Genomic DNA, 17,203 nt, shown 5'->3' with positions numbered 1-17,203 from the left:
ACAAAAGCGGAACGGGAGTGAGTGACTTGAACAGTTGGCTGATTTCAATGTATATGGTGAGGTATAAAAGTACTGAATGTTGTTGAAGTTCTGTTGTTTCTGAATCGGCTGAAGTTTGCCCACTACAGGCCAGATTCTGGGGAGGTGAAAGTAGCTATTTGGTAAAACATGAAAACAAAAAAACCCACAATAATTATGTTGCTTATCTTCTAAAGAACGCCTGTTGCTAATAAAGCCAAAGGTCCAAATAGATATTACTCTTAAGTATTGTAAATATAGATTTAGCTTCTGTTTAGCGTTTGAGGTGAAATGAAAACTTCATTTTCTTGCAGGTAAGTTGAAAGAGATCAAAAAAGTTAATAATGTGAATGGGAGAAACACCCAAAACCTAGATTATTTAGAGCTGGTTGAGTGATAATATATTAAGGCTTCTCCTGTCTACAGCCTCTTATTCTTTTAACACTTTATTAATTCTGTTTTCTTAATAATAATCAGTATAAACTACACAGTGCTCACGGGAAATTGCAAATCTGAATTCTTCCAGAGATACAAAAGTGCCACATCTGCATTACAAATGTTACCCCTGTAGTAGAGTCATGCCAAATTAATTGCACTGTTATAGGTATGATTAATGATCAGACTTGTGAACGGCTGCTGGCAAAACTTAGAAAACTATTACTATTGACTTAAATATTGAAGCATGCACATTCCCTGCCAAAGGTATGATAATCAGCATACCAACTTTCCTAGCATGGTGTCGCCATGTATGATTAGCTTCACATTTACTAAGGCACTGGAGGATGCAGAGGTCTGCTTCTGTAAATCTCACTAAGACTGTAAATGAGTGAAACAGTAATTCCCATTGACTTTTGCACCTGACTTCATTTAAACCTCTTTTTAAGTCCTTCTGGATGTGTACGTGCATCTTTAAAATGCTCATAATTTTAAAATCTGGATTTGTATGACAAAGGTAGTTTTCAGAAGGTCCATCTGTAAAGGGTTTTTTTATGTTGATTATTGCTGCTGAACAGGGAACTTCTTTCTTCAGCTATTCTCTGATATATTTTTATTTCATCAGTTTTGAGATGTATTCCTTCTTTCTGTAGAGTCATAAGTGGTTATGTTTGTTTAGGGAAGAAAAAGAAAACATACATCAATACCATAATATAAACTTAATAACATACATAAATAACATAGTGTTACTGTTGGCAAGCTCCAGCCATGGTGGAGCCCTGGTGTATTACAGAATGAAAAAACCCCTCTCTACATCAAAGATTTCCATGTGGTTGTTCGATGTGAAACAAGTGGAGTAAAGCAAAAAAGAAGACAAAGTAGCAAAGAGATGGCACATGCCTTCCCTGACTCCCTCAGAATGGTGATAAAGTATTGAGAAAATGAGCAGCCCTTTTATCTCAGAGATTGTGTGCTATGTTGTACATGGCTGTGAGCTGTGCTCCGTCTATCAGTCTGTCTTGATGAGAGTGGCAACTCTTTTGTGAAAGAGCACAGATGAGTGTCTTTGAGGGAGATGAATGTGGTTAAACACGATGGATCTAATCCAGTGGGTACTAGTGTATTGAAGAAAGATTAAAGAGGAGTTGACAATATTAGAGGAACTAATCTGGTAATTTATCTTCTGCTACAGCCCAAGCCAGTAGTTTTGCCTTATTCCCCAGGGATTTCTGTGTGTTTCTTGGTAGAGGTTTATTTTACTAGATGTTCTCCTATTTAGAAAGCTGTTGATTTATTTCTGTTTAGAACGGGTAGAAGCCGAACTTGTAATTTATCTTGGCCTGGAACCAACACTGATGTAGAAGAGCATCTTGTCTCTGTCTCTATTGTATTATGGTTTCATCTGGGGTAGAGTTAATTTTCTTCACAGTAGCTAGTATGGAGCTATGTTTTGAGTTTATGCTGAAAACAGTGTTGGTAATGTGGAGATGTTTTAGTAGTTGCTAAGTAGCACTTACACTGGTCAAGGACTTTTTCAGCTCCCCGTGCTCTGCCGGGTGCACAGGAAGTCAGCAGGGGACACAACCGGACAGCTGATCCCCACTGACCGAAGGGATATTCCATACCATATGATGTCATGCTTGGTATATAAAGCTGGGGGAAGAAGAAGGAATTGGGGAGACATTTGGAGTGATGGTGTTTGTCTTCCCAAGTAACTGTTACGCTTGATGGAGCCCTGCTTTCCTGGAGATGGCTGAAGAGCTGCCTGCCCATGGGAAGGAGCAAATTAATTCCTTGTTTTGCTTTGCTTGTGCACGCAGCTTTTGCTTTGCCTTTTAAACTGTCTTTGTCTTAATCCACGAGTTTCCTCATTTTACTCTTCTGATTCTCTCCTCTCTCCCACCAGGGGGGAGTGAGCGAGTGGCAGCATGGTGCTTGGTTCCTGACTGGGGCTAAACCACGACAATTGAAATACCTTGTTTCAACAGCAGCCATTAACTGGGGGAGATTTGCATTTTGTAATATATGCTTACGTGCTCTATGATTGAATTTTTGTTTGTCCTGCGTGGGAGCTGATAGAATAAAAATGCCATGTTCTGTCCTCTGCCACGTATGCTCCCTGCTTGACCTAAACACAGTCTTGTTCTGAAGATGTTAAATTCTATCATTTTGTAGTCACTGTCAATTGAAAAAAACGTTCTGTCTAGTAAAACTCCTATCAGGACCTCAGGTCTGAATTTTCATATTGAAAGATTTAAGTAACAAAGGCCAAGAAATCCAACACATTTCTGCTCTACTGTAGAAGAGCAGAACCACACAAGAATGAGAACCCTTACTGTAAAGCATCTAAAAGGCACAGCTAAAAGAGTTATACAAGTGGTGTGAAGGAGACTGTGCTAGAAGCACAGAGCCAGCCTTGCCATCTATCAGAAGTGTTTGAAAAAGGGTGAAAGGAAGTCAGTGTGGTGATTGCTGTGGTGACGAGAAAGCATCATTCAGAAAGCTGAAGTTATGTCCAAGTGATGGAGTTCAAAAGGGCCTTTAGCTTTGGCTGATTAGAAGTAAAAGCACAAATGGGCAAGCCAAAAAGTGACTTTGAGGAGCAAGTAGGAGTGTCTGGATAGGCATGGACTCTTCAACCTTGTAGAGAGACTGTGGAGGTGAGATATGACAGAAATCTGCAAAATTGTGAGTGGCGTGGAGAGGATTGATAGCCATTGCTTTTTTTTCACCATTTCTTCCAACATCAAAATGAGGGGGCGTGCAACGTAACTGAAGTCTAAACCCCAAAGTAGTTCTTTGCATAAGAGACACCTGAGAACTCCCTTTGGGTTAAAGTTTACGTGGGTTGAAGGAGTGGCTGGGTAGGTTTGTAGAAGAGGGACCTTTTAAATATTGCTAAATACATTGAAACTGCAGGAAACAACCTGAGCTGAAAATAGTGGGAGGCTTTGGGATTGTTGAGGGGGAATGTCTTATGTGCTGATATACTTTATCACTGACATGATGACTGGTAGAAAAGTGACCGTGTATCCTATTTTGCAGTAAGGGTCAGTTACTCTGGGAATAACGTTTTTGGAATAGATGCCCTTGAGCAGCTTAATCAAACAAAGAAGCACTGAAGCAAAAATGTTCAAAAAATACATTGTCTAATGATTTTGTTTTTGTGCTGTCTTGCCAGGAGTCTCACAGTCACGTTCTTTTGGATATTCCTGTCACTAGAGAGCAGATGAATCACTATCGAGCTGCAGCTGAAACTGCTCAAAGTGAACTTGCAGCACTTTCAGTGAAGTACAATTGTGTCCAGTCAGAGGTACAAAATAGTCCCAAATCCTTCTCCAAACCTGAGGATTCTCTACAGTCACTTTCTGCAGAGAACAGAAAGTTTGCAGAAAGTCTAAAGCTTCTTGCTTTTGATACAGAACTTCTGTTTCTTGTAACATAGAACTTCCATGCAATTTTTACTCTCCTTGCTTCTGTGTTCTGATTACAAGCTTATATTTAAAAGCTTTGAACCAGCCTAGCTTTTTATAATCATCATCAAAATGCAATCTTTTGTAATTAAACCTGAAAGTTAATATTTCTAAATTATGGTTGCATAAAAGTTCTGGTAGATGTCCTCCGTTGCTCATAAGTTAAGATATAACTGCCTATTTTCACCTGAAATTACTACAGAGGTCCCCTACATTTAATGGCTATCCAGGATTAGTGCTTTAAATTTCACTTCTAAAATGCCATATGGAATCTCATGTTCTTATAGAAAGAATTTATTACTGGAAATGTTGAATGGCTTTATTGCCAGCATGACTGACTGATTTATAGATTCTTTCAGCACTGTGCTTGCAAAAGTGAAAGAATAGTCAAGAAAGCAGCTGTTCATGCTCTTGTTAATAAAGACCTACATGACCCAGCTGAGGTCAGAGCCCTGTTCTGCTGAGTGCTCTGTAAAACTCATAATATGGGATTATTCTTGCTTTTTCTGCTGGTGGAACTGACCACAAAGACAATGGACAGAGGAAAAAATATCAGATTTTGCAGATGGGGAGTTGAACCACAGAGAAGTTTTAAAGTTGTGAATGCTTTAAGCTACCATAGCTTGGTCCAGCTGCCAAGCAAAGCAATACTATTGTTCCTTCAGCTGCTCATTTCCTTCCCCACACTGCCCCATCCCTTGTGTTGGCACAGACGTATGTGTAGCTTTATGGTGCACCATGCTGTTGGGGAACTGATGCAACTGAAAAATAAAGCCTCTTCTTCTGGGTTGTTTTTCAGCCGGATCAGTTTCCCAATCTTATTTCATCTCATAGCTATAGAAGTGCTTCTGCTAGAACAAAAAAGAGGGTGGAGTATGGAAAAGAAATCCATGAGCCTTGGTAAAGGCAGAGCTGCTTTTCTCAAAATCATTGCTGCTTTATGCCAGCTCCAAAGTGTCTGATAAACCAGCGCTTGCAGGTGAAGCATAAGCTCATCAGAGACTATGCTGCTGCTGCAAGAGTGATCTTCCTACCTGACTCCTCAGCCTTTTCTCTGTGATGTGGCCAGCTCCCCTTCCTCCTCCTCCTCTGTAGAAAGTGAATTCTTTTGTCAGCTGCATTAGTTAAGTTGTTTGTGGAGGAGTCGGACAAATACCAGAGCTGGTGCGAGGGAGAGGACAGGCGTGCGTGTCTGGGAGCAGGAGAAGCAGGAGCCCCCTTTTCCAAGGCAGTCTGTATTCAGTTGGCTCACTGGCCTCCTGGAATTTCTCTGAGTCTCTTGGGTTTGGTCACACTGGAAGCCTCTGGCAGAGCTGTGAATTTCCCGATGTCCTGAATTGCAGCTTAATGTCTTAAATATTTATTGCCTTGAAATGTTTCCCACAAGTTAAGAGCTCTAGCATGTCATAAAGAGCAGTTAATGTGGCTTAATTATGTGCCTGGTAATTTTATGTAGTAGGAGATAAATGCTTCCGATTGTATCTTAAAACTGCTTACAATTGGAATTGTCAGGAAAGCTGAAGCATGCATTAACACTTCTTGTGACAAAAAAATCCACTTAAAATTACTTGTTCCTATTAAGAAAATAAAACACACTGAAATTTTATGTGTGTGGTGTGTCTGCCTCAAGCCCAGTCTTTTAGAGAAGGTTGTAGATGGAAAATGGAATTTTTGACCAAGAGAGAGGGGAAATTAAAGAAAAACAACTGAACTCCGTGAACTGTTGGGAAGATCATCTCTGGAACAGATCCTTGACTTTTGGTGGTGATGTCCCTCCTCCCACCCTTCCTTGAAAGGCTCTCTTGCTGTTTCTGTGTAAATCCAGATGCATATAACCAGATTATCAGACCATAAAATAACTATTGGCAGAAACAGAGAAGAGTTTCCCTATACCACAACTCTCCAAAAATTTCTTTGCCTCTGAATATGCTGCAAATCATCAAAAGGCTCCACCCTCATACAACAGAATACTTTGCTGTAACAGCTCCCCACAGCTATAGATTATCTGTGCAATTGTGCACCATAACTGGGAGCAGGGAGGAGGCAGGCAAAAAAAAGGGAATAGTGGTGTTAATGACTGTTTTGTAATGCAGATGCATAAGGGAGGTGCGTTAAGGCTGGGCAGCAGAACTTAAGGCATGCTTTTCCTAAATTCTGATTTTGTAAATAAATTTATCTTCCTGTAAGAGATTATCTTTAAAAGTTGTATTGATTACATGACAGCAGCTTTTGGTGTTGCAAATCCCTTTCTTCCATTGCTTGTTTTCCTAGTTATATGAAAATAAAGTTGTGTCCTTCCACCGAGGCTTGTAGTGATAGAAGACTCTGACTCTTTTGTTCCAAAATGTGTTTCTTGTCACATGACTAAACTTGCAGTGCAGTCACTTATTTCAGCCTACGCAAAATTATTCTTCCTTTTTTTATGAGTTTTCTTCTTTGTTTGTAGCTTCATGATCTCAGATCCAGGATGGCCTCTAAAGAAGTCTCTTTTCAAGAGCTGAAGGCTGAAGCTGAAAGCTACAAAGAAAACAATGCTAGGCAAATGTCTCGCCTCCTGTCTTTGCAAACCCGAATTCAGGAGATGGAGGAAGAGGCATGTGTGCTCTCCACTTCTAAAAACCAGGCTGAGCTGACAGCTCAGATGGCATTCAAGGAAAATTTGGAGCTGAAGGAGGAGCTTCGTGAACAAAATGCCAAACTTAAGTAAGATTCATGTGACACGAGAAACAGTTTTTGTTTGGGATGACAGAATGGTGCAGTTGTCAATGCAGAAAAGTATGTTGGTGGACAGACTTTGTTGCAGATCTGAATTCTGTTACAATGCCTTGCACAACTGTTGTGCTTGAGTGTGTGGAAGGTATTGAAATTTGATTTTTGGTTTGAGTTGTTGGCGCATAAAACTTTTAATAAAAGATAGTATCCTTAACTATACTCTTCTAAGGACAGTGTGTCAGAGCACTGATCTGTCATACTGATCTGTCATACGCCACTGATTTGGCATAACTGCTAATATTTCAGGCCTGTGGGATGGAGACTAATAGCAACGTTGATCACAAATAAAGTTGATTGGTGTGAAAATATTCTGAACTCTAAAATTCCAAAATCAGTGTCAGTCATAGTATATTAATAGATACCTTATAGACTTTTGTAATGTATTTTTCCCCACCATTACAAGGCTAATATCCATGTCTCTCTCAGTATTGTCTAATTAAGAGCAAAGTGAGTGTTCATCAGGTGTCTGTATTTCCCAAATCAGTATTTGGCCCTGCTCTTCCAGGCTTTGTGTGTTAGAAGTGGATAATTAGGTTATTTTAAAATCTAGAGAAATACATTGCAGTGCACTTTTTTATTACCAGCTGATTTGCCAAAAGCCCTGCCTTGAGAGGGCTGATGCTGATCACAAAAGTTTTTAGATATGACCCCAATATAAGTGAGGAGATAGTTAAGCCAAGAAGTGTATTATGCATCCTAGCAACATAGAAAACATCAGTCTCTGAGATAATGATAATTAAGATTCTTTAAAATACTACTTCTCGGGGGAAGAAGAAATAAAAGGAAGAAAAATCTCCTGTCCTGTTTGCCTTACTCACTGGGAGGTAAATGCCAAAATACTATGTATGATACTAGCCTATCGTTACAGTGATATGATCAATTTTATGTGGCATGAATCTGTACTGTCACTCCCAGTGCTGTCCTGGCTGCTCTGTTTGGCCCATGACACTTGTGTGAGCACTTCCATTTGTGTTGCTGGATTTTGATCAGGACCAGGGAACTGCTCCAAGAGAGAAGAAATAAAACTAAAAACTTAATTTCCAGCTTTACCAATCCCAGGTCTAATTTGTTGTGCACTTGGAGCGTACCACCGGCGTGCTGGCAAAAGGGAAGGGACAAATGGAGGGTGAGTCTGCTCTTTCGGAAGGAACAAAAATGTTGGACTGGTCATGAATCTACAGCATATGCTTTCAAAGCTTTTTCTCATCCTCAGCTGATGGCTCTATGTGCCACAGTATCAGTCAATATATTGACTTAATGAACTTTAGTCTCTTAGTCTGGTCACCTTAGTAGCAAGTGGCACATGACTAGTCCTAATTAGGTATTCAAGAAACACTTTCCTTGAAAACCACTAATAAAAGGGAAGACCAAGCCAGTAGGCCTGAAACGCACATTTACATTCTATACCTAGGGATACAGTAAAAAATGTTTAATGAATTCTGTGATTGGTTTCCAAGATCTACACTTCTCCTATTGAAAATGGTGCTTTTCTACTCATCAGGTCTATTGCCAAGGTATTTTTAGAGCCTGAACTGTGAAAAGCTTTTTTTTTTTTCTTTTTTCCTCCCCTTCTCTTTGTTCATTAGTTCTGAAGAGCCAGCAAAACTGTGAAAGAGCTGCGTTCTACTTTTTTGTGCCTGATTGCCTATTTTCTAGGTGCTCACACCTTTATGGCCCTACTGGAGGTAATGAGGTTATTCGAAGAGTTGTCAAGTATGTGCTTTGTACTTCAGATTGTTTATTTTTAGAAGCAGGCATGGTTCTGTGCGTGATGTGCCTCCATTTTTCAGAGCCACAGAACAGTTTGTGGGGTTGGTGGTCAAACTCATACAATATTCTAACATACAGGCGTGCATGTATGGCATTTCTGGAGTCTTGTACCTTTTCACTTCTGACATATGCCTCCTCAAAACAGCAGTTTAGCGACCATCTCACAGCTTAGTTTTTCTGGGGCCATAGAGGAGGGGAAGGTGCCCGGAGGTGAGAAAAATGCGGGGCACTAGTTTTTTGAGGGTCAGTACCTGCTGCAGAGGGCAGAGCTCTTTTGGCTCACGGTGAGTGCTGTGCAGCGTTACGTGGAACTATCCCCATCCTTCACGGAGCAGTAATTAATGTTTTCCATTCCTCTCTGTTATTCTTCCACTCTCTTCTGCTTTGCAACATTGACAACAACTGTGCTGATCTCCCTCCTAAGGCAACATCTTAAGTTTTTTTATGGACCGTCTCTTTTGCTTAGTGATTTGTAACCATTTAATGTACTGTGTTCACACTCACTGTGTGTTTCCTATAGGAGTCTCGTGCTGCTTTTTGATTATGGAGTGATGCTCCATTGCCTGTTTGATTGCCATCCTAGAGAGGAAGAAATCAGAAACGGCAAAGAATGAGTCCGGAAATGGCTAGCATGCCCACCTTGAAAACTAAGAATAGTGCTATGCTCTGATAAGCAAAAGAGTTTCAATAAAATATTTGCCTAGACAGCTGTTTGGTGATATCTCACATCTTGTTTAATTCTAATATTAAAATCTTTGTGAAGAATTTGCTTTAGAAAATACCTTGTTTCTCATCTGGAAGCTCAATAGTTTTGTCTCTTGTGCTGTATTTTTACCACGGAGTACATCTCTCATGGGTGTGATTTAGGAGGTATTGATATTTATATTACCCTAATGGACATTTTGAGCTTTGCTTGGTTGGCTATTTTTGTTAATTGATTTCTCTGTAGTTTTTCAGGAGTGATGCTCAGTGTTGCAGCATTGTGAGCGAGGTTTAGATCTATATGGTTGCTACCTGTGCAGACTGTGGCAGTGCTTGTTTGCTGGACTTTGCCCCTGGCAACAGCAGGGATGTAACCACGTTTATGCCGATGAGTTAAACTGACCGCTCTGTTATTTCGTTATTTGTCCTTACAGAGCATTTACAAGCCAATACCTGCTGTAAGGCTGATAACAGATGTTTCATGTGGGATATGTATCTGCATGATAGGCACCTTTTGAGAGTGATGAAACTGATGACAAAAAGCTGCCTTTTCTTCATAATTTTGTCATAGTTGCTTGGTATTTTTTAATGGATCCCTTTATTCTGAATCTAGTCTGTGCCTTTTTTCCCCTCTTTACCTCCATACACTGTGTTCATGGGTAGTGTTATGCTGCAGAAGACTTTATGTACAGCAAAGTTTTGTCTCTCATTTCCATTTGCTTCTGCTGGTAATCTTCCCTTTGCAGGTACTCTGGATATCCTACACTTCCATTAGTCTGGAGGGGCTTCTCTTTCCGTGGAGTTTGTTGATCAGTACCATCAGCTTCATTAAAGAGAGAGGGGATGTGAAGTGCTTTTAGGATATTTTTACTATAATTTGATCATTCTATTCCCCCTTACTTTTTCTAAGCTTTTGCTTGCAGCCTCCATTTCCAGTATCTTGAAGACATTGTTGAGGTTACCTGGTTCTTGTGTTTTATTGAAATCTTGTGTTGAGAATGATGTTGGGATCACAGAGGATTCTTTAAAGTGCTAATCAAAAGCAAAGATGAAGAAATATTAGCACATAAGAAAACAACAAAAGTTATACCTGTTACATAACAGACATAGTGAACTATATGTAACTTTAACAATTCATTTTTATAAGCTAGCAATAATCTTGGGATAATGTCTTTTGCCTAGAATTCTGATTCAGAGAACATTAATCCTGATGTTTATATTTTTCTTTCTGTATGATTAGTAAATATTTGAATGAGTGTGAAGAAAGCATGACTCAAGCTTCTAAAAACAGCAGAAAATATGAGGACCTCCTTACACAGCTTTCTGAATTCTTGGACACAGACATCAGAGAAAAAGAGAAACCACAGGAACATTTAATGTTGAAGGTGATTATGTGTAGGCAAGGGTTTCTGTATAGGGATTTAATAGAATAATATTTGGTTGCCAATGAAATAAAGCAGCTGATGAAGACAGGAATCTTTATGTTAAATAATGATTTGTGGACAGTGCTGTCATTTAAGACAGATTTATTTTCATCTTGGGTTGATTTTCAAAGGTGCTGAACACTAACAGACCACAGTGAACTCCGTCTGGTCTTATCTGCATAAATATTTTATCAACCTGCAGTTCCTAAGTACAATCCTGATTACATACTTGGTTGAAAGCGTTTCTGAAAATATTAACAACGTGAGTCACTAGGTGACATGTAAACTGGACATTAGATCTTAACGCTTACCGTGAGCTGACATACTGCTAAGTAGGAACATCTGAAATGGCATACCCTAAAACAACCTTAACTATGCCCTGTAATAATGCTGTAAATCGCTGTGTGGTGTATTTGAAACCTAATTGTAAAACTTTATTATTTCTCTTCAGGATATTTCTGAAGTTCCAAAAGCCAAGCTTCCATTTAGGAAAGCAAAATTCTTCGTAGACTCTTCTAACCTTTACCAATGCTGCTGAAGGGCAATTTATCCTAATTTTATGTATTTTTTGTTGTTCTGCCTAGTCTTTGTATCCTATTTTTCTTCACTTGGGAGCATACTAGGTATTTTGGGAAATTTTGTTTCATTCTATTCATATTAATAGAAGAGTTCTGGCTATAAGGAATACTTAGTAAATTAGGATTATCTCGGTGTGTAGCACTGATTTCTTACAGTCCTTGCCCTCATAATATTGCAAGCATATTGAAATTGTAATAGATACTCTAACAAAACTTGGCTAGCTGTCATTAGAGGTAAAGATGTTTGTATGAAGCTGTAACTCTTACATACTTTAAGTTAAGGAAATAACTGGAGTTTAAAAAAATAGTATACGTTCACATCTCGTTTTAACAATGTAATAATAAATCTAATTGGGAAATATAATTTGTGCTGAAAACCATGTGCAATAGGAAAACTGAGCAGCTCATTTTTCTGTTTGGGGCCATGGCATGTCTATTTAGCTTCTTTTCCACGTTATGGTTTTATTTAAGACAGAATTGATCTAACTTAATAAATGTCTTGCCAGTAAGAGTCAGTACATTTTTTTTACTTTATGCACTCTTTGAAGTGCCTACACTCATCTATTCCACTTCTTGGAAATAACGTGGTGTACCGAAACAGCCCTAGAATCCTCCTGGAAACGACTCCTTTTTCCAAGGTGTTGGCTGCTCAGAACAGCAGCCCACCATTTATTTGGCCCTGCCCTTGAATATGCTTATGAAATAGCTGTTACTAACTCAAATCTCCCTGTGCCTAAAAAGTTTCAAGTATAAAATGGAGCTTTCAGTTTCTTGTTCCAAATGAGACAGATAAGTCTTAACACGTCAACCTGAAATGCTCTGCTTTTCACATGAATTTAGCTACATGATCCGTTTTCATTTTTCTGGCCTCTCCATATCACGTGCAGATATGCAGCAACAGTGGCTCTCCACTTGTTTAATAGATCATGGAGTTTGTGTGGGAGTAAATATGAAACACATTACACTAAGTTGTGGGTTTCTGGTGGGAATATGGTTCTCATTTTAATTGTCTTCCTACTCCTTTTAGAAAGGAATAGTAGAGTGTAATTATAAATCCGACCTAGGCGTCACCAGGAACACCATGTCTTTATTGGGATGATTAGGAGCAGGTGTACTGGGATGAATACATGTCATTGTTAAGTGCTTAAAAAAAGTTACTAATATTTGAATTATTTCTCTAGGTTTGTGAAATATGTAAAGAAAATCTGACACTAAAAGACCAGGTTGCTGCTTTTCAAGAAGCTATCAATGTCCATGAGATGGAGTCCAAAGCTAGCAGAGAAACTATTATGAGGCTTGTTTCAGAAGTGACCAAGGAACAGAAAAAGGCAGCAGGATACTATCAAGATATAGAAAAACTTAATAAGGTACATAACTGTGTGATGTATATGTTCGTCTAGTTTTCAAATGTTTTATCAGATTTTCAAATTAATTTTCAATAGTTGTATGAGAAAAAATTCTTCTGAAAGATTTCCAGTGATTAGGGTCTTTCCTAAAAAGGACATTTTTCTAAGGTTATTCTCAACTTTTTGAAAGCTTGAGAATATATACATATTTGACAATAATATTGTGTAAAATAGGTCTGATTTAGATTTGATGTCTTCGATGATGCTTGCAAATATTTATTTTTGCTTCCTTTGTATTGTTGTAGTCTTTGCTGTGCTTGTACAATGAGGCAAATAAACAGATGCTTTTTAAAGCAGTGTAAACATATAAAGTTAATGAGTATATCTGAGGCACAAGCATGGAACAAAGAAGAAATACTCTTTCAAATAATATTTATGTGATATTGCAAGTCTTCTAAGAATTTTTCTACTCAGTTTCTTTAAAAATTCTAATGAGAAATTGAAAGGAATTGATAGAACACTCTTTTATTCTTTCTCTTTCGGAACTGGAAGTAAAGTGTCTTGGCTTCCAGACACCCTACATTATCTTGTTTCATTACATTATAAGCTTATATTTCATAACTGTAAATGTTCAGTTGACTCATACCCAGAAAGTTGTAGGCAGTAGGATGGCTCTTGCAGGAAAGCACTGTTTTGCTGTGGGTAACCCATAGAGGAAATCTGTGCAGCAGGAACGGTGCTTAAATGAGAGATGTAAGTTATTTTCTAAGTCAAGTATCACCAAATTCACCTAGGTGTGATTTAGAAAGGAAAAGTATGTGATTTAAGGATTTAATTGCTCCAGAAGAACTCACCATTAAGAGTTTTTGTACATTGCAAAGGATGGACAAAGTGATCTTCTGTAGCAGTTTTCCTTATTACTTTTTACCTTGAGTGATAACTGTGGAAAGGGGGCAGTTTACTAGAACCATAATGAAAATTTCCCACAGGTACTACAGCAGTGATGGCCAGAACTTAAGAAAAAAAAGAGAAGAAACTTAGACTGCAAAATACGTAGCTAAGCTGTGTGTGACTGAGTTTATAGAAATTTTTAACATAAAGGCAACTTTTTGCAAGGAAGTTTTCAAATGTAATATAACATTTTCCCCACTCCGCTGGCATTGCTTATTCCTGAACGGAAGACCGCCACCATACACTTTAAAGGATAAAGTGTTCTAATTTGGTTGTAGGCAAAATAATTAGGAGATGAGAAATAGCTGACAGTGTGCTCTGGAGAAAAAAGGATTTGTTGTAGGGAAGATAAATGTTAAGTACCGCAAGGGTCATAAATTTTACTTACTGCTGAAAATACTTCTTACTAAGCTGTGTAAAATCTTCTAAGACTCAAATGGGACTGAGAGAGAACCTTTACCAAAAACTTTTTTTGAGAACATTTTGTTCTTGTACTTCACTTCCAACACAGGAGTGTGAGTAAGGGCAGGCTGTAGGTTGCTCTCTAGGTAAGCCGCAGTTGGGAGATGCTTTAAACCAAGATAAGGACTTAATTTGTGACTTGTTTTGCAAGTCTGCTCTGACTGCCAAAACATTTCCAGAGTTCAACTAGTTGTATGAAAAATATTTTCCTATCATTATTGTGCACAAGCCAAATACGTAATTTATTTAACCCATTTTACAGAAATGTCTTGCTAAATTACTAGCATTGCCTTTCAAATGAAGTGTATGCCATCAGAGCTTATCTGGAGGCTGCAGATTCCTCCAGTGCTGTTTCAGTTTAGCTGCTTAAATTTACAGATACTGAGTAAATCTATTGAGAAGGTTTTGTGTTCACAAAAGCATATTAAGAAATTCAGTATTGAAACATTAAGTAAAAAACAAAAAATGTTTTAAATCCACATATCTAAAGGAGGATGTATGGTATCCCCTGCTTCCCTCACTGGTGTCTTATTAGGTTACAGGAAGGGCATCAGTCATCTAAAGTGGGTTTGATTTTGTCATATACTTTGTTGTGCAGTTTAAGTAAGCACAGGAACAGAGATGCACATGTTGTGACATGTTTCCCTGTGAAAGCAAAAAGCAGAGTGCTGGAAGACACACACAGAGCGAGCTGTGTGTTCCTGGACTGTTTTCTGAGCTTTGATTGATTGAATTGCCTGTGGCAGAGTTTACCCAGCACAGACTGAGTACAAGTGACTCTTGCTTGTGTTTGCCTGAAGCTCCCAGGGCCAAACATATTGGCCATTTCTGTATTACAGATGGTGGCCCATTTTCCCTTGTTTTGTCTCAGAATTCTTCCTAGGTGTATAGAGGCCATCACACTGTTCTGTCAGCCTTCTCCAGCAAGCCTCAGCCACGGCACTGTTCCCTGCCACATCTCTAAATCATCGCCAGTTTTTCTTGCTAGGTGGTTCTTCACTCCTGCTCCTTGGGATTTCTCTAAACTCCCATTCTTGACCAGGTGCCTGTCTTTATATCCCAGGAGGAGGCAGCTATCTAATGATCAGTTAAGCAGATTGTAGATTCTGAAATTCTTGATGAAGAAAATGAAAGCCAGGTTGGTTACATTCAAGGAATATTTTATAACGTTAATACGTGACAGTAATTCAGAACATTCTTTAGTATATTTGATACTTGAGTATTTGTTGCAGTTAGCTGGTTTTTGTTTGAGCAGCATTAGCAAGTGATAATTTTAGCAATAGATAATTTTATCTATTCCCTTCTTAGCCTCACTGCATCATAATATCAAACAGCAAGCAACAGAAACTAATATAATTTCAAAGCTAATATAAGTAACAATAGCAAGCCATCAAGCTGTTTTTGTTGTAATGTATTGCTTTTCTTTTAGAATTCTGAACTTCTCACAATTCTGACCAAATACTGCAAGAGCTTGCTTCTGGAATTCTGTAAATATTGTGCATACCTTTATTCTGACAGTGCTGAATATAAAATTTGCATTTGATGGAAAATAACTTTTAAGTGCTGCCCAGATTTCTAGACTGAGAATCAGAACACCTGTTATTTCTTTCTTTATGCGCAGGCAGTGATTATTGATTATGGTAATCATAATTACAGAATTATGACATTCTTTGGGAATGTCTGTAGGTCTTTATAAAATGTCTTATTTGCTCTAACCAAGTTTCTTTCTGGTATTTCCTAAATTCGTGTACAGTATTTATTTAAGTTATAGAAGAAGATGCATGTATTCTTCTTTCAGATGAATTGTCCCTTTGTACATCATTGCCATTGATGAACCACAAGAACTAGTAAAATGGCTTGATCTGTTTCACATCTTTGTTGGTGATTCAACCTGGAAATATTTGTGTTTCCCTCTGAAGTGTTAATTTAAACATGTTTTGCAAAGATGTGCACTATGCAATGTCTTTAAAGAACATATTTGAAATATAATCAAGCAATTTTAATTAATACAAATATATCTACATGTACTAGCGATGCAAAATTAACCATGAAGTTGCTCTTCAGTGTTCAGTACTGACGTGTATTAAATTATGTCATTATGAATAGAATTTATCTAAGTAGCAGCTAATCAGTATAAATTTGTCCAAATCAATTGATTGTATGAAAACATAGTTAATTTAAATATAAACTTATTATTTAAGGAAATTGAGTAAACTTGAGAAACATGCCTACATTTTGCATATACCCAAACACTTTGATTGTAGGAGACACAGGTTTTTCTTGTCCCAGTAGATAAATAAAGTACCAAGTTTCTCAGAACCTGGATTTTTTTATTGTTACAGGTTTCAGCAGGCATCACAAATGATTCCAGGTTGAATCATCAGAGAAGATGGCAGATAAGAGCAAGCTAGTTTAGAGACTGTGTGGTGTAACAGTGGTAACTGGAGATGTGGCTTGTGTAAGAATTCATCTGGATGATACCTGCATTCTCTTTTATAGCTTATTATTACTATTAATGTAATGGTGGGGGTTGTAAATGTATGTGTAATTGATTTAGTGTGTGGAATCTCTGATGCTGATTGAGGTGCCAGTATTAATAATGATGAAATAAGTTCAAATCCTTCTCTGGTCTAAAAACCCTCCCAAATTAATTAATGTAAATAATTATCTTCAAATTCTCACCTATTCTCTTCAAAATAGGTGAAAGCCCAAAAGCCCACAGTTTCCTCTGGAACGGTAACAAAGGCATCAGTTAACACATGTGTCGTGGTTTTAGCTGCAAGCTGCAGTGAAGAAAATTGACTCTATCCCAGCTAAAACCATGACAACTTGGCTGCTCCAAGAAATAAAACAGCGAAGATGGACTTGTGGTTGTGGCAGGGGTTGTAAAGTGATAGATGCTGGTGAAGGACTGTGATTTTGCAGGAATCTGCTAAATCAGGCCAAATAACTGTTGTCTAAGCTGTGAGAGTGGCCAGTACCTTGTGTGTGGGCAAGTGTTCAGAAATACTTCTGGCCATATACTTTCTGAGCTTCCATCAGTCTGGGGCTTCCTGAATCAGAGGTTGCATCTCTATGTTAACAGCTGGTGCTCTTACTATATCTTACAGTATGAATGTTTCACATAAAATCTCATGAAAGCCCTTCACTATTAATGAATTTTGACCAAAAATAATCAGTAATTCCTCCAGTTCTGTACTTGGGACAGCTATATTGCCAACGTCCAAGTAAGGCTCTGGACACTCTCTCGTGTCTGTTGCTGTTAAAGGTCT

At 38.3% G+C, this 17,203-nt stretch overlaps 1 protein-coding gene across 2 annotated transcripts in view; it reads left to right on the top strand.

The window, feature by feature from the left end:
* CCDC170 (coiled-coil domain containing 170) overlaps positions 1-17,203 on the top strand; it is a 46,215-nt gene that overhangs the window by 4,299 nt on the left and 24,713 nt on the right. For both annotated transcript variants that reach the window (XM_075087916.1, XM_075087917.1), the window contains exons 2-5: positions 3,635-3,766; positions 6,373-6,629; positions 10,411-10,555; positions 12,354-12,539. In XM_075087916.1, the coding sequence (XP_074944017.1) occupies positions 3,635-3,766; positions 6,373-6,629; positions 10,411-10,555; positions 12,354-12,539 (720 nt within the window). The remainder of the gene's footprint in view (positions 1-3,634; positions 3,767-6,372; positions 6,630-10,410; positions 10,556-12,353; positions 12,540-17,203) is intronic.

Source organism: Phalacrocorax aristotelis, chromosome 3, assembly GCF_949628215.1.
Source record: "Phalacrocorax aristotelis chromosome 3, bGulAri2.1, whole genome shotgun sequence".
NCBI lineage: Eukaryota > Metazoa > Chordata > Aves > Suliformes > Phalacrocoracidae > Phalacrocorax > Phalacrocorax aristotelis.
This window is presented reverse-complemented; position numbering and strand designations above follow the sequence as displayed.